At 34.6% G+C, this 27147-nt stretch overlaps 4 protein-coding genes across 4 annotated transcripts; 2 read left to right on the top strand and 2 right to left on the bottom strand.

Moving 5' to 3' along the window:
- Positions 1-1296: 1296 nt before the first annotated feature.
- On the bottom strand, positions 1297-3461 carry LOC133294148 (uncharacterized). Its single transcript, XM_061492800.1, has 5 exons — positions 3256-3461; positions 2109-2223; positions 1928-2017; positions 1742-1840; positions 1297-1647 (listed from the first exon to the last, which is right to left on the bottom strand). Exons 1-5 carry the CDS (start codon positions 3321-3323, stop codon positions 1546-1548), a joined length of 474 nt encoding a protein of 157 aa, XP_061348784.1. The 5' UTR covers positions 3324-3461; the 3' UTR covers positions 1297-1545.
- Positions 3462-7179: 3718 nt separating this feature from the next.
- LOC133294146 (1-aminocyclopropane-1-carboxylate oxidase homolog 1-like) lies at positions 7180-9326 on the top strand. The gene is made up of 3 exons (XM_061492797.1): positions 7180-7718; positions 8356-8677; positions 9072-9326. The coding sequence occupies exons 1-3, from the start codon at positions 7180-7182 to the stop codon at positions 9324-9326; spliced, it is 1116 nt and encodes a 371-aa protein (XP_061348781.1).
- A 1177-nt stretch (positions 9327-10503) lies between these two features.
- On the top strand, positions 10504-20388 carry LOC133294145 (1-aminocyclopropane-1-carboxylate oxidase homolog 1-like). The gene is made up of 3 exons (XM_061492796.1): positions 10504-11096; positions 13391-13712; positions 19999-20388. Exons 1-3 carry the CDS (start codon positions 10561-10563, stop codon positions 20248-20250), a joined length of 1110 nt encoding a protein of 369 aa, XP_061348780.1. The 5' UTR covers positions 10504-10560; the 3' UTR covers positions 20251-20388.
- Positions 20389-23238: 2850 nt separating this feature from the next.
- Positions 23239-26817, bottom strand: LOC133294147 (transcription factor bHLH104-like). Its single transcript, XM_061492798.1, has 5 exons — positions 26653-26817; positions 25916-25978; positions 25510-25587; positions 24783-24945; positions 23239-23687 (listed from the first exon to the last, which is right to left on the bottom strand). Exons 1-5 carry the CDS (start codon positions 26742-26744, stop codon positions 23439-23441), a joined length of 645 nt encoding a protein of 214 aa, XP_061348782.1. The 5' UTR covers positions 26745-26817; the 3' UTR covers positions 23239-23438.
- Between the last annotated feature and the right edge of the window lie 330 nt (positions 26818-27147).

Raw genomic sequence — 27147 nt, 5'->3', positions numbered from 1 at the left:
GATTGTAACTACATAAAAAATCAACTTTTCCCCCTCTTTTCCATGTATTTTCATATAAATAATATGGTCATGAGCCTAAATAAATCATTTCAGAAATTGGTATAGTAGAAAGATGCTTGCTTGTTTTAACATAATTGAGCGCACCCTTTACATATAGCGGTAAGGATCCCGAGACATTCTCAGTATCTTCTAGTTTGTTGATGATTTGATCGTAATTTGAATTGATTCCACTATGATTTTAACATTTAAGGAAGACATTCATCTCCAAAAAAAGAAGAAAAAAGGAAGACATTCATGAAAAGTTCATGGAAGATGGCTCATGATTAGTAGTGTGATCGATAGCTTGCTCCATTAGACTGCTACAAGTCTCCTATCAAGGTTCAAGCATAAGCCAAGCCAAGTTCACCTTAGATATGTCAAGGAAACTCTAGACTTTAGAATTTGGTAAAACTCGACTAAAATTGCATAACAAATGGGTTATATCAATAGCGATTCAGCTGGCTTGTTGGACGAGATAAAAAATGTTTATGATTATGAATTCTCTTTTGTTAATAAAGTGTTTTCCTTGCATTCTCAATATGGTAGAAATGTTGGCTTTTGGTGACTCCATTTTCTTTTGTTCTACGAGATGAAAAATACACAAAATGATATCTCAATCCTCCATTGCAACAAATCAAGTTATATGGCTTAGAAGAATTCTAAAATAAAATAAAATGGGAGAGTCTGAACAAAAGTCATCCAATATATTTTGTGATAACGAATTCACAATTGCTACTACGAAAAATCTAGTCAAAATCAAGAAAAAAAGCATATTAAGATTAAGATCTACTTTAACTACCAAAATAAAAAAATAAAAAATTAAGTTCTATTTTTGAGAAAAGTAGAAAGAATGGCAACATAAGTCTCATATATCGTTATATCGATGTGCAAATAGCATATATTTTTTTCAAAGCACTCGTTAAATCAAAGTTTGAACATTTCCTGAACAAACTTGGAATATAATGGCAAATTGTGAAGGAGGAGTGTTGAAGGACCTCGATTTTAAACATGCCTGAATTGCCATTATATTCCAAGTTTGTCTCAGATTAAAATTTATATCAATCCCACATGAGGCAAATTTGAAACAAATTTTGTTCACAGAAACAAAGCTTCTAAATTCAGACCATAATTTTGATTTCCTGATATATACGTGAACTCCAAAGTAAATTTTCTGCATTGCATATTTGTTTAATTTAGGTTCACATTATACTTAATTACACTGAATTAGATTAAAATAAAACAATTTTATCACCCTACTTTCTCCAAGGAAATCTGTTTCCCTCATGAACTCCTCCATCAAATCTAACCATAGCTTAGGCTTAATTTCTTTGGGCGTAAGTAGAATAATTGTAAGACAAAATGGAAGCATATGCATAATCAAATTATGATCCAAATGACAAACAAAATAATCTTAATAGATCTAAGCAACTATTAAAAAATCAGCCTGAAAATCAAATAGGGCAACTCAGCATTTTGGCAAACACACCACATCTTTTGCTCTATTTTCTAAACTGTCTTTGATTTTTGGGTCTTCTTCCTGTGTTGTCTCCTGGGAATTGAGTTCTTCATCCCCATAAAGAATAGCAATGCACCAAAAAGTGCTATGTTCTGCCATAAAAAATAACCACCAATATATTAAGTTCTCTCACACATATGAAACCATCATTAAAAAAGACAGCAAGTAAAAGAAGTTTGGACAAACCAGCATGAAATCATTCAGCAGTAGATTATATTCAACTTTGCTCGGTCTATAGTTATAGAAATCATACAGAAGTGGAGTAGTAAACGCCAGATGCAGAAGCTAAAACAAAAAAAAAAAGGAAAATTTCAATATGGATTTAAAAGTAAACTTAAGATTAAGAATAACAATTACACATTCCAAACTAACCAGCAGAAAAGATCCAAGTGTGCTGCCAAACACAAATAGAATTCCTCCAACCCCCTTTAAAAATATGATTGTGGCAATGAATTGCCGAGCCTGTATTTTATATCTCAATCAGAAAGGGAACAGCAAATAACAAAAGAAATCAATTCAACTAAAAGGATAGTGAGAGTAAAGATGGGCTTACATCAATATCTGGTAGCCCTACCCCCAATTTGGAGGACAAATTTTTCTTCACAACAGTGAGCTTGGGAATCAACTCCTTTGCAATGGGTCCACCATTGGCATCAAGTTCGTTAAACCTTGCAACATAAATGCTATATCAATGCAAAAGTACTTAAAATTGTTCTAATAGATTTATTACACCAGAAGGAAACAATGGTTCTGGTAATTGAATGTTCATTTTTTATTTTTTATTTTTTGAGTAAACCCAAGGGTATCCCCACCCCACATAGGATGGGACTAATCCCCTTTCACAGATTGAGAGGGCAAGGGGTTCTCCGCTACCCACAAAGTGTGTTTACCAGGAGTCGAACTTAAGCCCTTTAGACTCACCAGTCCGGAACCCTTGGACTCAGCACCAAACCAACTGAGCCACACCTTGCAGGTATTGAATGTTCATTTTAGTTCAGCTTAAGAGTAAATGAAATATATTTAATTTTCATTTCTTGATTTATCTATAATCTAAACCACATGTTTCTTGACAGATATGATTGGCTCGAAAATTAGATCTATAGACTCGTGGTTTGTAGCTAATTTGATATCTAAATATGTGTACTCAGTGCAAACGTCAAAATCCTCAATGAAGTAAATACCACACAAATAAAAAAATCCTCAATGAATTGAAGGAAGTAACTTAGGGAAAGGAACATAAAAACTATATTTTATATGTGCAACTCAAGATTTCATAGTGCATTGGTTGTTGGTAATATTCAAGACCATTCAAAATTCTCAACATGCCAGGATACTTGCAAATAATAATTTACAATAATATCATCTACATTCTAGCACAAGAATACTTCTCTTTATTGGCAGATACACTAAACTTGAAAGAAAAATCTAATAAAACACCTAATTGTTCTATATAATGATTTCCAGAAGAACCATTGAGCAGAACAAAAACCCAATTGAAAACGGATCCAAACAACATATGGGTATGACTCCAAATCAGAAAAAATTACACTTCAACATTCAATACGTGAAACTAAAGCGATAAAATGAAAAACCACATCCCAAAATCGAAAACAGAGTGGAAAGTGAAGTCCTTTCCATGAATCTGAATGGTACACAAAAGAAAAAAAATGGAAGTTGATAGATCTGAAAAGAGGACTTACATCTGCCACGCGGAGAGGATGAAGAGAGAAGCAAATAGGACACGACCCAGAAAAGAGAAGAACCCCATTTCTCTCCCTTTTGTGGAGGTGAAGAGAGTGAAGCTCGGAGAGAAAAGAACGGTGGAAGACCCAGAGAGACACACACAGAGCGAGAGAAGCAAGGAAAACGAAGTGTAATATAATATTAATATGAGAGAGTGGCAATGACTCAGGTACACGAATCGTTTAACAAATCTTAAATGGGAAATAAGGTTTGAATTTTGGAATATTTAAAAGTAAGTTGAGGAAGTCACGCAAGCGATGTTAAAGAGACAAGTAAACTCTTATGCTTAGTCACTTGCATCTGAATTGATAATTTCATATACCACCTACCACCACCCTGGCTTCGATCGGATCTCTGTCTCTCCCCATCTTCCTATTAATAATAAGAGTTTTGATGGTTGTATTTTAAAGAGATAAGTTATGTATTATAGGTAAGAAATAAATATAAGAAATGAAAATTATAGTGAAGAAAATGGATGGTTTTTTAATTTAAATTTTAAATAAAAACATATTATTTTATGTCTATTTCTTTCTTAAAATGATATAACTTTATAATTTTTAAAATAACAAATATTTTTCCCTAATAATAAATAAAACATGAAATGGAATAATAAACTAAGGGTTTTATAAGAGTTATGTTGTAAGAAAAGTGATTGTGTAATGTTATAGAGATTTGTTTTGCGTGCCGTAATTTTTTCTTCTTCTTTTTTCTTCAAAAAGTGTGGGCCACACAAAATGTTGTGTGTGTAGAAAAGTTTGTTGTGTCATGTTAAATGACAAATACAAATCTCATAAACTAAATAGTGGTAGCTCAGTTAACACATAAGAACCGAGCAGGTAAGAGTGAGAACATATGTTCGATATTTTTCAGTACTATTTTTTGGGAGAGTTTAAAGCTTAGTCATAGACCCTCCCCGTATCGATTAGTCGCGAAACGATGAATCAATTGAAATATCTTAAAAAAAAAAAAATTGAAACGGAATAGTCAACTTAATCAAAATAACATTTATTATTCATTAAATTATTTTAATTAAAAACATTAAATAGTTAACTTTTTTATTTCATAACGTGTTAAATTTTTTGTTTCACAACCCTTTCAAATCTATATATATATATATATATATATATATATATATATATAGGGGTGATAAACAAACAAGAAACCTTTGGCAGGCCTCGTGAAGGCATAAGCTTACATGCCTAATATTGGTTGTTGGAATCAAGCTTGGACTTGTATAAAAGCTCGTTTAATAAAGGCTTCAGACTCCAATTCCAAAACTCGACCTTAGAGCCTCTCAGGCTGACATAGTATATTAATTTTTATTTTTATTTTATATTTTTTATACTACTTGTAATAGCTCTCTTTCACTCATCAATCCATTTCACCCCATTTTATTAGTTAAACATACTTTTTGAATGATTTTGTCTATATTATGCTATTTGGATACATTGAATTTACGAATATTTATAGAATTACTAGTGTTGTTGATTGTATATTCTGTTTGGATAAATGTTTGTTGTCTTATTTTTTTTAAACAAGCTAATAGGCTAAATCAGGCTTTTATTTTTTTGTAAATAAGTCTGGTCACAAGTCAATAATTATATTCATAACAGGTAACATGCTTGTTCAGGCTGACACATTTAAATATAGACTTAGTCTTTTAAGAGCAAAGCTCGGCTCGACTCGGCTCGTTAATACCCATATATATATATATATATATAGTAAATATTTTTACAACCACTTTAGATAAGGTTATCTACAGCTAACCAAAAATTATGTCGTTTTGATTAATGAAGGGTGTTTCTGTAATTTTAGGTGAATTACTTAAGGGTGTTTTCGTATTTTTGTTTATTTTTTTATCATATACATTTTACTGAAACACCCTGTACAGAAACACCATTCATTAATCAAAACTACGTAATTTTTGGGTAACTGTAGATAGCCTTATCTAAAATGGCTATAGAAATGTTTTTTAATATATATATATATATATATATATATATATATATATATATATATAAATATACGGGTAAATGATTTCTCCAGTCAATGAAGATAAATTATCTCTGATAAGTCCAAAATGACGTCGTTTTAGGACGAAAATCAAGGTATTTTTGTAATTCTAATATATTGTAGTGTTATTTTAGTCTTTATCATTATAATTTTTTAATCTTATAACCCAAAACGATGTCATTTTGAGTTCACTAGAGATAACTTTATTTCCAATAACTGGAGAAATATTTTTCCCTATATATATATATATATAGGAAAAAGTGTTTGTTCTTTTAAATGACACAACTTATACCATTTCACTCTCACAAAGAGGTGAGACCCACATCTTTATATTTTTTTGTCCACTCTCTCTCTTCCTTTATCTATCTCTTTCTCTCACTTAAAATGACACAACTTTACATCCTTTAAAATGATACACACTTTTCCCATATATATATATATTTCTCAAGTCATTTGAGATGTATTTATTTTCGGTGAACCAAAAACTACGTCATTTTATTTATTTATTTCCTTATATTAATTGATTTATGTTTGAATGATTATGATTCCTTTTTTTTTTCTTCCTTTATCACCATTGATCCATCTTTGTACGGTTATAATTTAGTGACCGAAATAAAATTATCTCAAGTGACTTGAGAAACAATAAGCTTTTATATATATATATATATATATATATATATATATATATATATATATATATATGGATTTATTTTTTCTACCATAAATGTAGATAATTTATCTACCCAAAACGACATTATTTTAAGACGAAAATCATAATATTTTTGTAATTATAATTTATTTCAGGGTTATAATAGTCTTTTTTATTATAATTTTTTAATTTTTCAACCTAAAACGACGTCGTTTTGAGAGCGAATGTAGATAACTTATCTACATTCACTTTAGAAACATTAAAGCCTATATATATATATATATATATATATATATATATATATATAAGTAGCAAATTTCAAAATCAGATAATTTACCTCTCTTAATTTTGAAAGTGGGTTGGAAATTTCAACCTACCTTGCCTTGAACCACCAATTCACACATATATATTGAAAATTTGTGTTGCCTAGACAAATAATATGGCTAATACTTAATTAAAAAGATAGACAAATAAAAATAAACTAAAATTTGACAAGTTAACTCGTCGTGTGGCAAGTTCAGTGATGAGCTTAAACGGGTTCGTGAATTGGAAGAACTAACCGAATAATGAAATTTTAAATAAAATTTAGTTTTCTAAATTTTATATATAAAATTATTAATTAACTTCTTAAAATTTGATATGTCATCATCTATATTCTTCTTTTTTACAAAATATGCATTTATTGGAAAATATGTGTCTTGCATTGTTGTGTTCCCTTCTAATGTTGTATCTCTTGCTCTTTTCTTGTATGAAAATAACTAAAATGTAACTCTTTTTCAATTTCTATTATATAGATAATGCTTCTTCAGATCTGTCAATCACAGATCTTGTATTGCTGTGTAGAAGCCTAGGTGATAATTATTCTGTTATAAAATGATTCAGCTTGATAATTGCACGTTACATTATTCATTTATGGAAAATGTGAGTGTCATGTTATATGACATATCTTTTGTCATGCCATAGATATAAAAATATGAAATCTATTTTTTTATTTTATTTTGTTTTTTATTTTTTATTTTCAATAAAATCCACATTTTTTTTATTTTTATGACTGACATGATACAAGATGTATCATGTAACATTGCACACATTTCCCATTAATTTATGAGAATATAATATATTCTATCACAGTAAACCAAAATCTAATATATTCAATTATTCATTTCATGTACAACCTCCTACCACATTGACTTTCATTGGATTTCCACAGAGAAGGAAAATGGTGGGCACTAGTATGAGTGAAAATGAAGAGAAAGTAATGCCCGAATCTGAAAGAACAAAGGAGCTCAAAGATTTTGATGACACAAAAGCTGGTGTTAAAGGACTTGTTGATGCAGGTATTACTAAGATCCCTTCAATATTCTATCATCCACCTGATAACTTCAAGAAAGCCTCAGATTTAGGCTACACAGAATATATTATTCCTGTTATTGATCTTGCAAACATTCATCAAGATCCAAGTGCACGCAAAAGTGTTGTTGAGAGAGTCAGAGATGCCTCTGAGACATGGGGTTTCTTTCAGGTTATCAATCATGGCATCCCAGTGAGTTCCCTAAATGAGATGAAAAATGGGGTGCTAAGGTTTTTTGAGCAAGGTAGTGAGGTAAAGAAGGAATTTTATACACGTGAACAAAGGCCCTTTATGTACAATAGCAATTTTAATCTGTATAGCTCAGCACCAACTAGTTGGAAGGATTCTTTCTTCTACAATCTGGCTCCTAATGCCCCTAAACCAGAAGACATCCCAGCTGTATGCAGGTATCAGCTCAAGTTATATATTTGTCTTTCCGTGATTATAGTAGTGTAATGAATGCTCTAGGTTCAACGAATTTCTAAGTTACCAAAGAAAATGATGGGTTTGAGCCAAATTTCTAATTTGATAAATATTATAGTTTTCTATTATATATATATATATATGTGTGTGTATAGTAGGCATATTGGGCTACACCACGTTTAATCCCCTATTTTTTTTGTAATCAAACAACATAACCACTCTAATTTAAATCCCAACTAGCGATGGTAGGGAGGGGTGAGAGAAATTCCTATACAGAACCTTACTTTTACATATTTGCAAAGAGACTCTTTCTTGGACACAACCCGTGATCTTTTAATCACTAGATGCACCTTTGCCCGTGCTCTAGGCCCGCCCTCTTAAAAACAGGCAACACAACAAAAACACAATTATTGTTTGTGTTAGATTACCAGAATACCTTGCATTTCATAAACCGGGGTTTCATGATGATAGTGGACAAAACAATATGGGGAAGAAGGAAAGTACAATATTTTATTTTGTTATTCTACAATTTTTATTTGCGGTGGTTAGCTTTCACAATGCTTGATTCTTTCCTCCCTTTAAGCCTAAAAATAATAGAATACATACTTCATTTGTTTGTAGAGACATACTGGTGGAATACTCAAATCAAGTAATGAAACTGGGGACTTTGTTGTTTGAGTTATTATCAGAAGCTCTTGGTCTGAATCCAACACACTTGATAGATATCGGTTGCACTGAGGGGCTATTTGCCTTCAGCCATTACTATCCTCCTTGTCCAGAACCTGAATTGACTTTAGGAACCATGAAGCATGCTGATGTAGATTTCATCACAGTGCTTCTACAAGACCATGTAGGTGGCCTCCAAGTTCTTCATCAGGACATGTGGATTGACTTACCCCCTCTACCTGGGGCTCTTCTTGTTAACATTGGCAATTTTCTGCAGGCATGTTTTTGTCTTTCTTTTCCTATAAGTAAATATCAGCCCTTATTGCACATTTATTAGGTTCATTTTAACATGAGCTTATACATTATAGCCTGCTTATTAAGAAAGTCCCTCTGCTAAATGAATTTGATTATTGTTGAAATTGTTGATTTAATTTCCTGTCCTTTGACCCCAAATGAACATGAGAAGGGTATAAGTCTAAGGTTCATACATTTTGCTGAAATGTGATAAAAGAAAATCAAATGAAAGAACACGTAGGATACTAGTGGTCACAATCATGCTTAGCCTTTAACAATGCAGAAAAGATTTGTTTAAATTTATCATTTTTTGGTTTCTCTCATCTTATTAAATGTGATCCTTCATCAATATGATTAACAATATTTTTTAATCTCAGCTCATATCAAATGACAAATTCAAGAGTCCTCAACATAGAGTACTGGCAAATCATATAGGTCCAAGAGTCTCTGTTGCATGCTTCTTTAGCACAGGTTGTCATCCGTCTCAAAGGAATTATGGTCCCATCAAAGAACTGTTATCTAAAGAAAATCCTGCAAAATACAGGGAAACTTCAATTTCAGATTTTGTACTCCATTTCAGCAAAAATTGTATGAATGGTACTTCTCCTCTGCTGCATTTCAGGATTGACTAGGACAATGTGGTGCAAGTGGCTACGTTGATCTTGAGCACAAGCTTCTTGAGAAAGAATCAATGAAAATCTTGTCTTGAAGAGATAAATTGGTGCTTTTATCAACTTATTAAGAATCTTGGTTAGAATAATACATTTGTTCATATGCATGTCCTGAAACTTGAACTGAAGGCATACCCAGATACATACTTTTTATAGCAGTATCTGGGTTTTGAAATCCTGATTTATTTACTACTTTATAAGTTACTAGAATATTGAGAAGAAATTATCACCGGCACTCATGAATTGAATGCAATACGAGGGCTGAGCCTTGAACGGTAATAAAGTTGCTGTTTTGTAATTTGAAGGTCAGAGTTCAAATAAGGTAAACAGTCTAAATGCATATGCAAGCAAAGGTAAGGCTCCGTATTAGGATTGTCCTTATCTTTACTGTTGTTAGTGGGGTTTAACAAAGAGTGATTTATGTGATTTCTGATTTATGATTTCTTACTCGTGAATTGAATGCAAAATTTGAAAAAAAGTGGGTAAAAAATTACTATGGAGACACTTTTAAGTACATGTTTTATAAAGATGCTTTGAATACATGATTGCTAATAGACAATTTTTTCTTCTGTGTTAAATAAACTTTAGAATTATTAAACTTGAAATAAACATTTTTTTGGGGTACAAAATAGAAGTAAACTCAAAAATTACAGAGTAAACCAATATTGATAAATAATAATTAATCTAAATTACTGATATGAAAATCAATTTTACTCCGAGATTAAAAATCAAGCATGTAATAAAAATTAACATCATATAATATATTTGGAAAAATTTATATAATTTTTTATTAAATGATATTTTATCGAGCCTTATCCTGTACACTAAATATGTCCTAAGTGAAAATTATTCTGATATAAAGTAATTCAGCTTGATAACTGGACATTAAATTGTTCATTTACGAAAGAAGTGCGTGTCATTTCGAAGGAAATAAAGTTGTGTCATTTTAAGTGAAAAAAAAAAATAGATAAAGGAGAAGAAAAAATGCACAAAAAAATAAAATAAAAGTGTGAGTCTTCCCATAATAGTAAAATGACATAAATTATATCAAAAAGATAAACAGTCTTCGCTTCGTTCATTCACAAAAATCTAATAAATTCTATCACATTAAAACAAAATGTAATATATTCATTTCATATACAACCTCTTAAGTCCTGCCACCTTGACTTTCATTGTATTTCCATAGAGAAGCAAGATGGGGTTCACTAGTATGAGTGAAAGTGAAGAGAAAGTCGTGCCTGAATCTGAAAGAGCAAAGGAGCTCAAAGCTTTTATTGACACAAAAGCTGGTGTTAAAGGACTTGTTGATGCAGGTATTGCTAAGATCCCTCGTATATTCTATCATCCGCTTGATAACTTCAAGAAAGCCTCAGATTTAGGCTGCACAGAATATATTATTCCTGTTATTGATCTTGACAACATTCATCAAGATTCAAGTGCACGAAAAAGGGTTGTTGAGAGAGTCAGAGATGCCTCTGAGGCATTGGGTTTCTTTCAGGTTATCAATCATGGCATCCCGGTGAGTTCTCTAAATGAGATGAAAAATGGGGTGCTAAGGTTTTTTGAGCAAGATAGTGAGGTCAAGAAGGAATTTTATACTCGTGATAAAGAGCCCTTTGAGTACAGCAGCAATTTTAAACTGTATAACTCACCAACTACTTGGAAAGATTCTTTTTTCTGCAACCTTGCTCCTAATGCCCCTAAACCACAAGAAATACCATCGGTATGCAGGTATGTGCTTCAATTTAGGCAATTTAGCTCAAGTTATTAGTCTTTTAGTGTTTATAGTAGTGTAATGTTTGCTCTAGGTTCAATGAATTTCTAAATTAGCGAAGAAAATGATGGGTATGACCCAAATTTCTAATTTGATAGTTTCCTGTTTTGTTGATAGATTCTGAGATATATATATATATATATATATATATATATATATATATATATATATATATATAGGATTTTATAATTCTCATTTAACATGAGATTTCAAATTTTCCTACACACCCTTCGATTTCCGTGTTGACATGGGTCCTACATATAATTTTTTCTAACACATGGGTCCCACATGCTTTTTATCTCTACAGCATGAGAATTGAATTCTCATTTAACATGAGAAAATCAAACCTCATATATATATATATATATGGGAAATCATTTTCTCATGCGATAGGAGATAGCTTTCTTATGTTGTGAGACATCGAAATCTGTGTAATTTTTTTTGTTTTTTTGTTTTTTTTAACAAGTGGTGGGCCCCACCACTTGTTGTGTCAATGGTAGGGTTGGCAAAACGGGCCAATCCGGCTCGACCCGGCCCAACCCGCCTTCAGCCCGAAAAAAATGGGTCGGGTCGGGTTGGCTCGAAAAAAAAAACGAGCCAGAAAATCCAACCCGGCTCGACCCGAGCCGGGTTAGGGTTGGCTCACGGGTTGGCTCGATAATCAGCTCGCGGGTTGGCTCGTAAAAAAGCTCACGGGTTGGCTCAAAAAAAGCTCGCGAGTTAGCTCGAAATGATGCTAGTGGGTTGGCTCGCGGGTTGGTTAGCTCAAAATATTGGCTAGCGGGTTGGCTCAAAAAATTTAATTTTTGTGGTTTGTTTTCCTGTATAAAATTATTGTATTTTGCAGTCCAACTACAAGTAGAGTAGTTTACAAAATCCAAAAACATTAAATGAAACACAAACCACTCCACGAATCACAAGAGTCATTTATCATGATTTTTTGAATTACTCTAACTCACGATAACCATAAAACGTATGTAAAGCCAAAAAATAAAAAATAAAAGAAGTCCATCAGTGGAGAATCCATCAGTAAAGTCCATTGTATTAAAAAAAAAGAAAAAAAAAAGAGTAACCCGCGAGTTGGCTCGTTCAACCCGCGAGCTGGCTCGTTTGAGCTCGGGTTGGCTCGGGTCGGGCTAAATCGAGCTGGCAGCTCATTTTTGCCAACCCAACCCGGCTCGTTTTGTGCGGGTTACGAGCCAACCCGACGGGTTGGCTCATTTTTGCCATCCCTAGTCTATGGCATGAGAGATGCAACCTCATGTGACATGAGAAAAGAGAAACCCTATATATATATATATATATATATATATGGCTTTATTTGTTTTAAGTTGCTGCAAAATTTTTATCTTATGTAAATTATAGTGGGGTCCATTATTTTTAAAATAAAAGAAAATGAAACACAAATATCGTAGGTCATAGCTTCAAAATTAAAATTTGTGCAGCAACATAAGACAAATAAAACTCATATATATATATATAGGAAAAAAATATTTCTAAAGTTATCTATGGTTATCATTTATAACTATGTTCTCTCGGGAGAACATAGTTATAAATGGTAGCCGTAGATAACCTTATCTAAAGTGGCTGTAGAAATATTTACCCCATATATATATATATATATATGAGAATTGAGTATCATGTTGCATGACATATGCTATGTCATGTGAGTCATAGAAATGTGTGTTACTTTTTTTGTTTTGTTTTTTTCAAAAAATTAAGGCATATTGTGCTACACCACGTTTAATTGAGTGTAACTTGTTTGTGATGTTTCCAACGACCCTCCCTTTCGAATTTCAAGTATTTATGCAAGAATTAGAAAAGCAGGAAACATAACAAAAACACAATTATTGTTTGTGTTAGATTACCAGAATACCTTGCATTTCATAAACCAGGGTTTCATGATGATACTTGGACTGTTTCAGTAGTAGGTTAGGCTGTGAATTGTGTCTCCATTTCTTCACTAGCAGAATTATTTATTGAAGTTTCAGTAAGCAACCTACTGACCTAGCATGCAAACTATCATCCGTTGCATAAAATCTAAAACAGCAATACAGATGAAGGAGTTATAAGGTGAAAGCTGGTGAAAATTTACTGAAGCCAAATAAAAACAATATGGGGAAGAAGGAAAGTACAATATTTTATTTTTTTATTCTACAATTTTTATTTGTGGTGGTTTGCTTTCATAATGCTTGATTCTTTCCTCCCTTTAAGCCTAAAATAATGGAATACTTACTTCATTTGTTTGTAGAGACATACTGGTGGAATACTCAAATCAAGTAATGAAACTGGGGACTTTATTGTTTGAGTTATTATCAGAAGCTCTTGGTCTGAATCCAACACACTTAATAGATATTGGTTGCACCGAGGGGCTATTTTCCTTAAGCCATTACTATCCTCCTTGTCCAGAACCTGAATTGACTTTAGGAACCATGAAGCATGCTGATATAGATTTCATCACAGTACTTCTACAAGACCATATAGGTGGCCTCCAAGTTCTTCATCAGGACATGTGGATTGACTTACCCCCTCTACCTGGGGCTCTTGTTGTTAACATTGGCGATTATTTGCAGGTATGTTTTTGTCTTTCTTTTCCTATGAGTGATTAGGAAAGCGGTATATAGGAAAGTGGTTCAAAAGGAAGTCGCCTTAAGTTTAGTGATTATTTAATTAGTTACCATTGCAGTAACACAGAGAGACTCCCACTTAACTTATATTTACCCGACCAACTGGTATGATTAATAATGTCTTAAATTCCTGTCAATTATCTTATTAATGTTGGAATCGACCTAACCACACACACACGATCACGATTTGAAAAGAGAAAGGGAAGAGCAATTGACACAACGGTTTACCCTGGTTCACCCAGTGTAGACTACGTCTAGTTTATCTGTATTATATTCTCCTCACCGACACTCGTTACAAATCACTCAGTTTACAAGGGGAATATAAATAGGATTTAGAAACCCTAACAACAGTTATTCATGGGTCCAAGCCCAAACTACTAAGAAAAGAAAATACGATAAGTTAGAGGCCTACAACAGTACCAGGCCTCTACGGTCCCTTGACCCCCGCCCCCAGTTGGCTTTCTGCTGACCCACCAACAAGGATCAGCATCTGAATGCAAATTATAAGCCACACTCAACAATTAACAACATATATTTGTTTATTTCATGCTCATGGAGAATCATTTTCTGATATCCTTAAATGAACATGAGGAGGGTAGAATTCTAAGGTTCATACATTTTGCTGAAAGGGAATAGAAGAAAAAGAAATGAAAGAACACAATGGATACTAATGGTCTTAATCATGCTTAGCCTTTTAAAATGCAAAAAAGATTTGTTTAAATTTGTTGTTGGAGTACCAAGACCTATTTCAGGAGACAAAAGCCCTGCCACCAAAAAGGACACGTGACCACGCAATCAACCTCAAACCAAGAAGCGAAGTGTCTAGTCTACGACCCTACAGGTACCCCTACTATAAAAAAACATAAATAGAAAAATTAGTTTCTGAATTGCTGAGTAATGGATGGATTAGGCACAATACTAGTCCATACTCTAGTCCTGTGATATTGGTAAAAAAGAAGGATGGCAACTGGCGTGTTTGTGTGGACTACAGAGCTTTAAACAAGCTCACAGTACCGGACAAGTTCCTAATTCCAGTAGTGGAGGAACTGTTAGACGAATTGGGAGGGTCAAAGGTGTTCTCTAAGTTAGACCTGAAGTCTGATTCCCACCAGATAAGGATGGGGATAGAAGATATACCAAAAACAGCGTTTAGGACACACGAAGGGCATTACGAATACTTGGTAATGCCTCTCGGTTTGACTAATGCGCCTTCAACCTTTCAGGCCTTGACGAATGAAATTTTCAGGCCCTTTTTACGAAAATTTACTTTGGTTTTCTTGGATGATTTCTTGATTTATAGTTAGAGGAGAAATGAGCATGAAGGGCACTTATGTAGAGTTTTTGAAGTGTGAAGACAACACCAATTAGTGGTTAATCGAAAGAAGTGCAGTTTTGGGAGTGATCATGTGGAATACCTGAAAGAAAATGGCCTTGAAGGCCGTAGGCATGTGAGGATGAAAACAAAATTTTTCAAGAGCGGAAACACACATGCAAATTAAGATACGTCCTTTAGGACGTAATGATACCTTTGTTCGTGATTCAAAACTCCAAAGTGATCAGTGTAAGGTTTGAAGGTTCAAACCCTCTAATGTTGATCCACACCACCCTACGTCAAGATACAAGAACACTTCTTAAAAGCCACCAATCGAACACCACAAGGAAGGCTAGCTAGGCGTCCAATAGGAGAGAAAGAGGCTTAGGTTTCAAGGTGTTTAGTTGAGTGAATTTTCAGCATGAAGACTCACAAAGTGGCGCATGAAGTTCTATGAGTAGAGGCTAGGTAATTTTCGAAAAACCCTTAAGAGAACCTAACAAAAGGATGCACTTTTGGAGATGAGAGAATGATTGAATTGAATCAGATTTTTCTCCCAAAAATCTGACCTATGTAGTGCCCAATGGTGGAGGAATAAGTGGAGTTGTTGCAATTCAAATCTAACCAACAACCTCCTATCATATCCTCATGAGACTAAGTCTATACCTAGTCAAAAATCTGACTTAATAACCATCATATGGCCAGCCATTTGGTGCACCCTTATTCAGCCCAAAAACAGTCCAAATACATTGAGTAGTTGCAATTCAAATTGAACCAACTCACTCACTTATTCTCTCAATAAACCAAATCTGATTGGAGCTTATTTGGTTGACCATATGACCATCAAAGGATCACCAAATCAGCGCCCCAATCATGCTAGAAGATGTCCAAAGATCTTCTCTTGATACTTAGGATTTGATCCATCAAGATCTCATTTTATCCTTTTGTTATGAAACAACCTTTCACAGCCAATTCAAATTCAAATTCAAACATTTAAATTCAAACGTTCAAACATTTAAATTCAAAATTCAAATTCAAAATTTAAATTCAAAATTTAAATATTTGATAATAATTTAACTAATTAAATTAATTAATAATGTCTTGGACCATCCAAGCCCATTACTACTACCATGCGCCCTTTCCCTCTTAGGTGGGCTTCCAAACTTCTTCTTGGGCTAACAACCATTATTAAGACCCAATACCTTTAATGCTATATCATCAAGACAATAAGGTGTTAGTGTGAGACCCATTAGGCCCAACATAGCCACTGACATAAATGGGCTTGGGCCCAACAAGCCCACAACCCATTTAATGACAATACAGAGCACTGGCAATGCTTTGTTGCCCCAGAGCTAGTTAGGTTAATGACATGATCATCCTATTACATATATTTGGTTACTGTATGTATTTCCTTTCATCTCGGTTACCTTCCCTTTAAACCTAGGGTGAGGATACGTATTAACCCTTGCGGTTTAGGGTAAGTTTTAATTCGAAATAGGGAATCTTCAATTTACTGACTCTAAAGGCAGATCATTTTATGATCTCTTTTACTATGCATAGATTCCCGATTCCTGTAAATGTCATCCCGATTTCTCCGGTTTACAGATAACCTAATCCCTCACAGAGATTTGACGAATTCCTTCAGCTTATCACCCTAGGCCTGTGCTCTTTCAGGACATGCCCAAAAGTATACCTATGAGTCTCCATGTTTCAGGCAGACGAGGTATACAATCAAAACATGCCTTCTAGAACACAGTCTAGGTGACAACTTATGGTCTAAGGAAAGACATACCCAAATATTAAGAGACTGCTCTAATGATACTTTTGTAAGATTTCCTCATAGAGTCTCTTTGTGGGTCAGTTCAGTGCGAGCTATACCCTTATAGGCCCACCCACGACTTTAGCTAAGACATCTCCATATCTGTAGCTCATGAGGTTTTTACCTTGTATCCGAATACAAGTAGATAAGTCGTGCTAGTCTTACCCGAGATTACTGATCCCTATTCTCAGTGTCTCTTAGACTAGGAACGTAAAATTAGGAATAAACATCCGGTATCCTTAAATCCTCATGATCGTGATCTCATCACAGATACTCAAGAGATACCTATTTTATTCCAAGGGGTTTATCCAGTTACTCATATAATATATTAACAATAATATTGAGACAAAATATGAAACAGGATAAAAAGTGCTTATTATTTATTTGCGACAATATAAAAGGTCCACATATGTCCTAATCTAATCAAAAGATCGTCTCTAGGACATCCATATACTAACAATACCTTGGGCATATTATTTCGGCTGAAGGAATAAGCGCAGACCCTAGTAAGCTGAAGGCTATGTTAGACTGGCTTATTCCTAAAGATTTAAGAGGTTTGAGGCGACTTCTGGGTTTGACGGGTTATTACAGACGGTTTGTTAAGGATTATGGCAAGATAGCCAAGCCGTCAACCAATATGCTAAAGAAGGATGAGTTTAAGTGGAACACAGAGGCTGAGGAGTCCTTTAATCAATTGAAACGTTGCATGAGCACTGTTCCGATTCTTGCTTTGCCAAATTTTCGCAAAACTTTCATTGTGGTGACATATGCATTAGGTAAGGGTATTAGGGTTGTTCTTATGCAGGAAAATAGACCTTTGGCTTATATCATTCAGGAGTTTTCTTCTGGAGCCCAAAATAAATCAGTCTACGAATAGGAGTTGATGGCTATAGTGTTTGCAATACAGAAATGGGTTTCAAAATTAATTGGGTTTGATTTTGACATTCAATATTAGCCGGGTAAGGAAAACTTGGTGGCTGTTGCTCTGTCGCGCTAAATGCAGTTTACAAGTATATTTAGACTTCAGTTTCCTGATTTAGAACAGTTGAAACAGGATGTGCAGCAAGATGATAAGTTGCAGAAGATTGTGTAAGATTTAATTGTGGACCTTGTTGCCCACAAGGAGTTCAAATTGAGGGAGGACAAATTGTTTTTCAAAGATCGTTTAGTGCTGCCCAAGGGTTCCAAATTCCTTCCCTCACTATGGAAGGAGTTTAATAATTCACCTGTGGGCGACATTCAGGGTATTTTCGCACATACAAGAGGCTCGCTGGAGGCTGGCTAGTTTGGTGTATTGTGAGGGCATGCAAAAGTGCATCAATGATTAAGTCAGCATGTTCCATTTGTCAATAGAGTAAAATTCAGAACCTGACCCCGGCTGGTTTACTACAACCACTGCCTATTCCTACAAAAGTATGGGCTGATATATCAATGGATTTCATTGGGGCTTGCCCAAGGCTATGAGAGTGAACACAATATTTGTGGTAGTGGATCGTTTGTCCAAGTATGCTCATATTTTCCCGATAACACATCCGTATACAGCAAAGGAAGTGGCTAACCTGTTTATCACAGAGGTGGTAAGGTTGCATGGTTTTCCCTTGACCATTGTGTCTGACTAAGATAGGCTGTTTATGAGTTCTTTTTGGGATGGGATTTTTAAAAGTACAGGCACAAAACTTCATTACAGTACAATGTACCACCCATAAACAAATGGACAAAACGGAAGTAGTGAACATGTGTTTGGAAGTTTACCTCCGCTGTTTCTGTGAGCCGAAGCCTAAACATTGGCCTAAATGGGTCTGTTGGGCTTAGTACTCGTATAACACTACTTACAAGGATTCTACCGGCATAACTCCATTCAAGGAATTTTATGTTATTGACTCTCCAACACTGCTCAAAGGCACTAGCTATGTTTCAGCTATTGACGTTGTATCATAATCCTTGGTTGAAAGAGATTCCATATTACAGGAATTACAACAACATCTGGTACAAGCCCAGGACTGCATGGTACAACATGCTAATTAGAAACGCAGAAATCTGCAGTTTAAGGTTGGTGATGCCGTTTATCTCAAATTGCAATCTTATAGGCTTAAAACAATTGCTAGGAGGCTTAATGAAAAGTTGAGTTGGAGATATTATGGTCCTTATCCTATTTTGGAACGAGTTGGGGAGGCTGCCTATAAATTGCAGTTGCCGGAAAATTGTAGGGTGCATCCTGTTTTTAATGTGTCCCTGCTCAAACAAGTTGTCACGTCTGTTCCAAATGCCCAACCTTTGCCACCTTTTATGTCCAAAAATTGGGAGTTATAAGTGCAACTGGAAGCAGCTGTTGTTCAGTGGTAGCGTTCCCGTAATGGACAATTGTAGGTGCTGACTAAATGGTGTGACCTGCTTGATTTTGAAAACACTTGGGAGGTTTTTTTTTTTGTAATTCAAAGTCAGTTCCCCAATTTCCACCTTGAGGATAAGGTGCTTAAATTGGGAGGGAGTATTGATACAAACCCACCAAGGCAGGTGTACCGTAGAAAAAAAATTAGTAGAATTTGGGCCTCAAATGTAGTAACTGACCCAAGTGGCAATGCTATTGACCCAAGTGGCAATATTTGACCCAAGTACAGATGCTGGAAGTGGTAATGCTGATGGCCAAGTGGAGATATTGACTAGAATGCCCTCTAACAGAATACAGGTGTGGTGTGGGGAGGCAAGTTAGTTACGGGGGAAATTGGTTAAGAGGGGAGGATGGGTGCTTGAGGGGAATCATTTGGAATAGTGGAGTGGAACCCTGGGAGAGAGTGAGGCCTCTCCAATTGTCTCGCATTATCCTTTACTTTTCTGCATTGTTGTTCATTTTCCTTTCATTGTAAATTTTTCCTTTACTGTATCGCGACTCTGTTTACTGTCATTAGCTGTATTTGTCTCTGCATTCCCAGGAATATATGAAAAATCTGATTATTCAGGCCAAAAATTCCCTGTTTCTTTGTTGTTGGTTGTTTGGTTGTTGAAGGTCACTATCAGATTTGTTTAAATTTATCATTTTGGTTTCTCTCATCTTATTAAATGTGATCCTTCATCACTATGACTAACAATATTTTAAATCTCAGCTCATATCAAATGACAAATTCAAGAGTCCTCAACATAGAGTACTGGCAAATTATATAGGTCCAAGAGTCTCTGTTGCATGCTTCTTTAGCACAGGTGTTCATCCGTCTCAAAGGATTTATGGTCCCATCAAGGAACTGTTATCTGAAGAAAATCCTGCAAAATACAGGGAAACTTCAATTTCAGATTTTGTACTCCATTACAACAAAAATTATATGAATGGTACTTCTCCTCTGCTGCATTTCAGGATTTGACGAGCGCAATGTGGTGCAAGTGGCTAAGCTGGCTTGAGCACAAGCTTCTTGTGAAAGAATTAATAAAAAACTTGTGTTGAAGAGATAAATTGGTGTTTTTATCAACTTATTAAGAATCTTGGACTGAATTAATATAAAACCGTGTGCTTTTATATATCATTTAAGCTTTTGGAAGACTTGATTCTTCACCTATTCAAACGCTTGTGCTTTCATGTAACATTTAAGCTTTTGGGAGGGTGGTTGTTGATATACAAACACTTGATCACCCTCATCAATAGAATTGCAACACATCCTGGATACAAAAAAATGGCGTTGAATGGTGAATTGATGCTTCATAAAGAACCCCATTTCTCTCTTTTTGAGGAGGTGAAGAGAGTGAAACTCGGAGCAAAAAGAACGGGGAAGACCCAGAGAGAAGCAAGGAAAACAATGTGTAATACAATATTAATATGAGAGAGTGGCAATGATTAAGGTGCACAATTTGTTCAACTTAAATCTTTTATGTGAAGAAGCAAAAGATTTTGGATTTTGGAATATTTAACTTAAGTTGAAGAAGCCACGCAAGTAAAGTTAAAGAGGCAAAGTGAAGACTTATGCATCATCACTTCCATCCCTATTCATAATTTCATATACCACCTTGACTTCCATTGGATTTCCAAAGAGAAGGAAAATGGGGTTCACTAATATGAGTGAAAATGAATAGAAAGTCTTGCCTGAATCTGAAAGAGCAAAGGAGAAACTGGTGTTAAAGGACTTGTTGATGCAGATATTATTATGATCCCTTCTATATTTTATCACCCACCTGATAACTTCAAGAAGGCCTCAGATTTAGGCTACACAGAATATATTATTCCAGTTATTGATCTTGCAAACATTCATCAAGATCCAAGTGCACGCGAAAGAGTTGTTGAGAGAGTCAGAGATGCCTCTTCAACATTCTAACTAATCACACAAGAAAATAAAAAGAAATTTCATCAGAACGTTCTGTTGGTATGTCAGTTACTTGATTGCTTCAATGGGTTTACAAATTGTAACGCCTAGCAACTTGCAAGGATCAACGACTGTCCCCACACACTAACACGAGATTTTTCAGCGTGTTTTGTCCTCACTCGCATACTTCCCGGGAAAACTTCCCAGGAGGTCACCTATAGGTCACCCATATTGCCCCAAGTCAAGCACGCTTAACTATAGAGTTCTTTCGTTCCGGGCTACCGAAAAGTAGATGCATCTTGTTAGTATAGGTAGTACCAATTAATTCTTATAAGCTATTCTCAACTGTACCGTCCCATACCAGCACAGTCTCTTGAATCCCTCTCTTTCGGGTGTTGATTCGATTCATTCATGTACCCCGTCGCTGGAAGCCTGTCAGGAGCCGCTCCTTGTTCATACCCTTTCGCACCGGCGATCACTCCCCGCCCTCGTCAGCGCTCGGGATGTTACATGCCCACTAGCTTCCGCCTGGTTCGTCTTCGAACCACACCGTACTGGAAGAGAGGCCCTGCTCTGATACCACTTGTAACGCCTAGCAACTTGCAAGGATCAACGACTATCTCCACACACTAACACGAGACTTTTCAGCGTGCTTTGTCCTCACTCGCACATTTCCCGGGAAAACTTCCCAAGAGGTCACCCATCCCAGAATTGCCCCAAGTCAAGCACGCTTAACTATAAAGTTCTTCCGTTTCGGGCTACCGAAAAGTAGATGCATTTTGTTAGTATAAGTAGTACCAATTAATTCTTATAAGCTATTCCCAACTGTACCGTCCCAGCACAGTCTCTGGAATCCTTATCTTTCGGGTGTTGATTTGATTCATTCATGTACCTCCGTTGCTAGAAACCTGTCAGGAGCCGCTCCTTGTCCATGCCCTTTCGCACCAGCGATCACTCTCCGCCCTCATCAGCGCCCGGGATCTTACACAAATCATTTGGAGTTTTGTGCTTGCTTTTATTGGATGCATATGCTTTGGTGAGAAAAAAGGTCCTCCTCAATCCAGTACCAGTTACCCTCTTGGTAGTTAGAAATTGGGTTAGTCTTTGTGTAAATCTCCTCTTATTAATTGGTTTGTTACACACAGTTAGACTTGTTTAGTTATGATGTATATCATTTAACAAGTTTATTTCTTGATCATTTAACAAGTTATGATGTATATCATTTAGCCTAGTGGTGGGGGGTGTGTGAGTTAGGTGTATGTAGTGTAAGGGTGTGTGTTCAATTCCCATGTAATGCAAAAAAAAAAAAGTTTATTTCTTGATCACTAAGCAACACTATCTCTAGCAGCAACTTCTGCCTCAGCTGGCATTACAGTTTTGTACTTCAATGATATGGAACACTGTCACTTTGGAGAGGAGTGCCACAAGTACCAGATTTCTGTTGCTTCTGCCTTTGTGAGCTGGATATCAATTTCAATATCATCTTTAATTATGCTTTGGCTATTAGCTGCAGGGTAGCTTACTCTCTATTCCACAAGAACTCTCTCATCCAACAAAAGTTCATCTTATTGAAAAATGTTCTTTTCAAAGTGTTAATAGGAAAGGAAACCGAGTAGTGCTTTACCATTCCTTTGTTTTAACCAGACTTGGTATAGCAGCAGATTGTAAAGGGGAAGAACAAATGTACATGTGATTTACTGATATTGCCATGCCAAGATAATCTACCGATATTGTTATGTTGACTTGAGATACCATCAGCTTATTCTATTTCCTTCTTTAATATTTGGTCCAATTATGTAAAAAGTACAGTATTGAATTTATGTGGCTAGTGCATAAATAAAAATGGTTTACATGCACTAAAGTACTACTCTGTTAAATCATCGAAAATATTTTACAATACGATTTAACGATAACATTAAAAGAAAAAAAGACTATCTACCAGAAAAAAAAAACTATAAAAAATACCATGCCAGCATCACCTTAGATTCTTAAGAATTTCCTTTTAAATTCAAAGGAAATTTTATGAGATACTATGAAGGAAGTGAGGAACTGGGTATAATTTATAATGGACATCAATAGAATTTTCATATCATTGCCATCGTAGGCCTAATTTAGCACATGTTCCTATATTAAGTTAAAAAAAAATAAAATAAAATAAAATTCGAAGCAATGACAATATTTACATGTCAACACTTCGACAAAGTTGTAAAATAAAATGATGAATGTTAAAAATATCCAAAGATCAGAAATACAAGTAACTATGCAGCAGGAGGCCTGAGCTCATGATCATGGGATGTATCTGTGGCAGATGGAGGAAGATAATGCCACATTGGGATATAACCATAGTTTGGATAAACAGCCATCTTGTTCACCCCTGCTTGATATGCAGCTACTGGAGGACCCATAAACCCTGCTGGTGAAATGGGCAAAACTTTCAACTGCTTCTCAATCCTCTCTTTATCTGCTTTCAAAACAATTTTCTCTTCACGGAGTTCGTTTTTTTCTACCTGTTGTAGAAAAAATATTATTATATAATCTTGGCCTCATGCAGCTATCTCATGTACAAAACCTGACACATTTTCATACAAGTTAAATTTAATAGCATGCTATATTTTTCTTTGTTTTTTGGGAATGATCCTCTTTTGTTTTCATACTTCATATTATTTTTTAATTTCTTAATAACATGTATAAGCACCCAATGGAAGGTAATACCAGCAGCTAGCCATCAACCAATGTCTACAAGATTATCCATTTATTGAGCATTTGAGACGTAACTGTATTTCAGCACAAAATTTTCAGCGTTGTCTATAAATAGCAATTCTACAATATATTTCCTGATAATAAATTACGATTGCCTCACCATTGTTGATATATGATGATCACAAAATTGATGTTTTAAAATCCCCAAGCAAAGCAGGCCTTGGGAAAATGGCCAAGTACGAAAGATAAACTGGTCCATAGATGTAACAGAAATATGGGTATATGTAGGAATGGCTGACAATTCCCAGAATAGTAAGCTAGAAACTGGTAAGATCTGGCAGGAAATTAAAGGCAACCGGTGATTCAAGTTAGATAGGCCAAGATTACAGGCCAACTCCACAGTTTTGCTTCATTGAGAAGGCAGTCATAGAGCCAAATAATGGTCTGTGAGACAGTTAAAGAGAGATGGAGACAACATATAAATGCTATAGGTTTAAGCACATATTGCCTCTAGCCTTCACTTGTATTCATGCTATGTGTAGTCGACTAGTCATCAATATATCAACCATTAATCAAGCTCCAATCAATCACATAATATCAATACCCAATTAATTACCCTTGAATTTAGGGGTCAAAACTTCCTTAACTTATCAGACTTACTACTTTTTTTTATGCTCGTTAGACTCTAGAAAGAAATACTTTGATAAAGATTAATTATTTAAAGATGAAGCTTCTAGCAGTCGCACCAAAATAAAAATCATTTTCTTTTCCAAGACCATTCAGTGAGATTTCAAGAATGAAAGGTAAAGAAATCAACACTTTAAAGAAAACTAATACAAGAAAAGGAAAGTAAGAGAAATGAAATATACAACAGTACGATAAATGGTTGAAACAAAACTAACCTTTAAAGATTTTATTTCCTCTAATAATTTTTCATTTGTTTCTTTGAGTTCATTAGCTTCAGTTTTAAGTTGGCTCAAGACTCTGATAGCATCATCAAGTATAGCTGGTTTATCTGTTTTCACAGGCTTCCCAGGTTCCAAAACAGAGCTCAAGTCACAAAACCTGAAATAATCCCAATCAAGTTCTTCCCTTTTTATCATTAGAAGAAGTAGCAAAACACAACACAAAACATTGAGGAGGTGTATGATACATGAGCATCTCCTATGCGCAGGTATCTAGAGTATCTAAGAACTAAGATCACTTTTGGCATAAAATAGGAAGTCATCAAAGAAATGAACGATTGGCAATTTAAGGAAGTTGGTATCGCCTTGTGCTCAGAGATGTCATATTCCCCATCCATTCAAGAGATAAAAAAAATAGCTGTAATAGGTGGGATCCTATGCCTAACAAGTATCTTGGATGACAAAGTTTCAAATTTCATACATCAGTGTAGCAAACACATGAATCTAACTCAAGTATATAAAATGACAGTGTATAAAAAACAAACTAAATGTATGAAGCAAAAGGAAACTAGAAATTAAAGGGCGGTGTATACATTCCTCATACAAAAGTAGCAAAATGTTGTTCAGAACAAACTAAAACAGCTATACGAAATGCTAAAAAACCAGCTTGTTAAATATTAACTTTGATATCAACCATAAATTTAACATTTAGAAGCATGCATGCCTTTCATTGAGTTTCTCCCTCCGCAATTTCTCACGGCAAGCTTTTGTTCCAGCCTTGCAGCAAGAATCAGTGCGTCCCCTACAAATGATTCTAAGGAAATTAATCACAAAAACCAAACTGTAAAATAATTAAAAAGATTGCATCATTCTTCTACATGAAAACAAAATAAAAAGGTATATAAACTGCGGCTGAATAAGGTGACTGAGACTCAACCAAATTCATGTACTAATCATCATGCACAGTTTGAAGTTTAAGATTTTTCTTGTTAATAATGTAACCACAGATATTCCAACTAACAGAGATATTATATAGAATCAAAATCATATTTTGAACAATATTTCAAGACAGTAATTCCATCCTCACATTCTCAGATAGTAAATCATTTGATAAGTAACAGACAAGATACCTTTTCCTGGTGTTCTCTTGATTTGGAACATCACCACCTGCAAAGTCAAATTTTGTGCTCACACTTGCAAATACAGAAAACAAAATCGTATCAGCCATGTTTTCCACACAGAAAATAAGCAACAACAACAACAACCATGTCATATCCAACTATGTTGGTTGGCAACATAGATCAATCGACACCATAGCCTCTATCAAAAACTAAAATTCAAAATTTATAAAAAAAAAATGAACTTGAACTCCTTCAAAGAACAATCAATCCTATTGATTACCATTAAAAAAGGGTAATAGGGAAAATAGTAAAAAAGAAAAAGAAAAAGAAAAAAATCTTCATTTTCTCGAGTAATTAAACAAAGTCTTACAACAATAAGTAACATATGGGAGCTAATGAAGCATTTGAATTGAATTTCAGAAATTGGGGCATGAGAACATATGAATTCAACCATGCAAAACCAGATTCCAAAAAATTGTCTTTCAAGATACAACACTAAATCAACAACAAAAGCAACAGCAAAATTAAAAACTAAAAAAGAACAAGAAGAAGAGAGAGAACAAACTTGAACTACCATAACAAAAGGATGATGTTATCTTTCACCATATCAATAATATAATTCTTGTGAATCAAGATCAACAATGAATCCAAAAAAGAAAACAGAAAATAATAAAAGAAAAATGCAAACATGAAATGAAGATAAAAGAAATAATAATAATAATAATAATAATAATAATAATAAAAACCTGTGGTTGGACCAAAGGAAATCGGTGGGAGGATGATCGATGAAAGAGTAATCGAGAAAATCCCAACAGCCGCTGTCTTCTAAGGAATCCATTTGCTATTTCCAGTTTAACCAAACCGGCAAACCGCACTATCTGGGAACAACAAACTTTTCAACTACGCATACACAAAATAATCACAAGAAACAAAGACAAATGTTACAAAAACAACCTTATTGACTAATTTACACGGATATTTTACTATAACTAAATACAATATATAATGTCAAATTGAACAGTATTATAAATCTTAAATTCAAGGAAATCAAACGTTACGATTTGGGGTTAAATTAAAAAAATTTATCAAAAAATATTAAATGACATAAGTTATGTCATTTCAGGAGAGAGATAGACACAGAAAAACGGAAATCATGAGAGAAAGAAAGTGTGTGGTTTTTTTTAATTTAAAATTCAAATTTTCTGTGTCTGTATGTCTCTTAAAATGACATAACTTTCTGT

Source organism: Gastrolobium bilobum, unplaced genomic scaffold, assembly GCF_033153095.1.
Source record: "Gastrolobium bilobum isolate Gb01-03AN ecotype WA unplaced genomic scaffold, APGP_CSIRO_Gbil_v1 utg4975, whole genome shotgun sequence".
NCBI classification, from domain to species: Eukaryota; Viridiplantae; Streptophyta; class Magnoliopsida; order Fabales; family Fabaceae; genus Gastrolobium; species Gastrolobium bilobum.
The sequence above is the reverse complement of the archived record's forward strand: the minus strand, read 5'-3'. Positions and strand labels throughout refer to the sequence as shown.

What these genes read in the sequence shown, in the direction of transcription:
- LOC133294146 (XM_061492797.1), top strand. Translation starts at nt 7,180, where the DNA reads ATGGTGGGCACTAGTATGAGTGAAAATGAAGAGAAAGTAATGCCCGAA. An exon ending in GACATCCCAGCTGTATGCAG is followed by an intron (nt 7,719 to 8,355) that starts GTATCAGCTCAA and finishes ATTTGTTTGTAG; the next exon opens with AGACATACTGGTGGAATACT. An exon ending in ACATTGGCAATTTTCTGCAG is followed by an intron (nt 8,678 to 9,071) that starts GCATGTTTTTGT and finishes TTTTAATCTCAG; the next exon opens with CTCATATCAAATGACAAATT.
- LOC133294148 (XM_061492800.1), bottom strand. Translation starts at nt 3,323, where the DNA reads ATGGGGTTCTTCTCTTTTCTGGGTCGTGTCCTATTTGCTTCTCTCTTC. An exon ending in ATCCTCTCCGCGTGGCAGAT is followed by an intron (nt 2,224 to 3,255) that starts GTAAGTCCTCTT and finishes TTATGTTGCAAG; the next exon opens with GTTTAACGAACTTGATGCCA. An exon ending in TAGGGCTACCAGATATTGAT is followed by an intron (nt 2,018 to 2,108) that starts GTAAGCCCATCT and finishes TATAAAATACAG; the next exon opens with GCTCGGCAATTCATTGCCAC.
- LOC133294145 (XM_061492796.1), top strand. Translation starts at nt 10,561, where the DNA reads ATGGGGTTCACTAGTATGAGTGAAAGTGAAGAGAAAGTCGTGCCTGAA. An exon ending in GAAATACCATCGGTATGCAG is followed by an intron (nt 11,097 to 13,390) that starts GTATGTGCTTCA and finishes ATTTGTTTGTAG; the next exon opens with AGACATACTGGTGGAATACT. An exon ending in ACATTGGCGATTATTTGCAG is followed by an intron (nt 13,713 to 19,998) that starts GTATGTTTTTGT and finishes TTTAAATCTCAG; the next exon opens with CTCATATCAAATGACAAATT.
- LOC133294147 (XM_061492798.1), bottom strand. Translation starts at nt 26,744, where the DNA reads ATGGATTCCTTAGAAGACAGCGGCTGTTGGGATTTTCTCGATTACTCT. An exon ending in CAAGAGAACACCAGGAAAAG is followed by an intron (nt 25,588 to 25,915) that starts GTATCTTGTCTG and finishes AATCATTTGTAG; the next exon opens with GGGACGCACTGATTCTTGCT. An exon ending in AGGGAGAAACTCAATGAAAG is followed by an intron (nt 24,946 to 25,509) that starts GCATGCATGCTT and finishes GGATTATTTCAG; the next exon opens with GTTTTGTGACTTGAGCTCTG.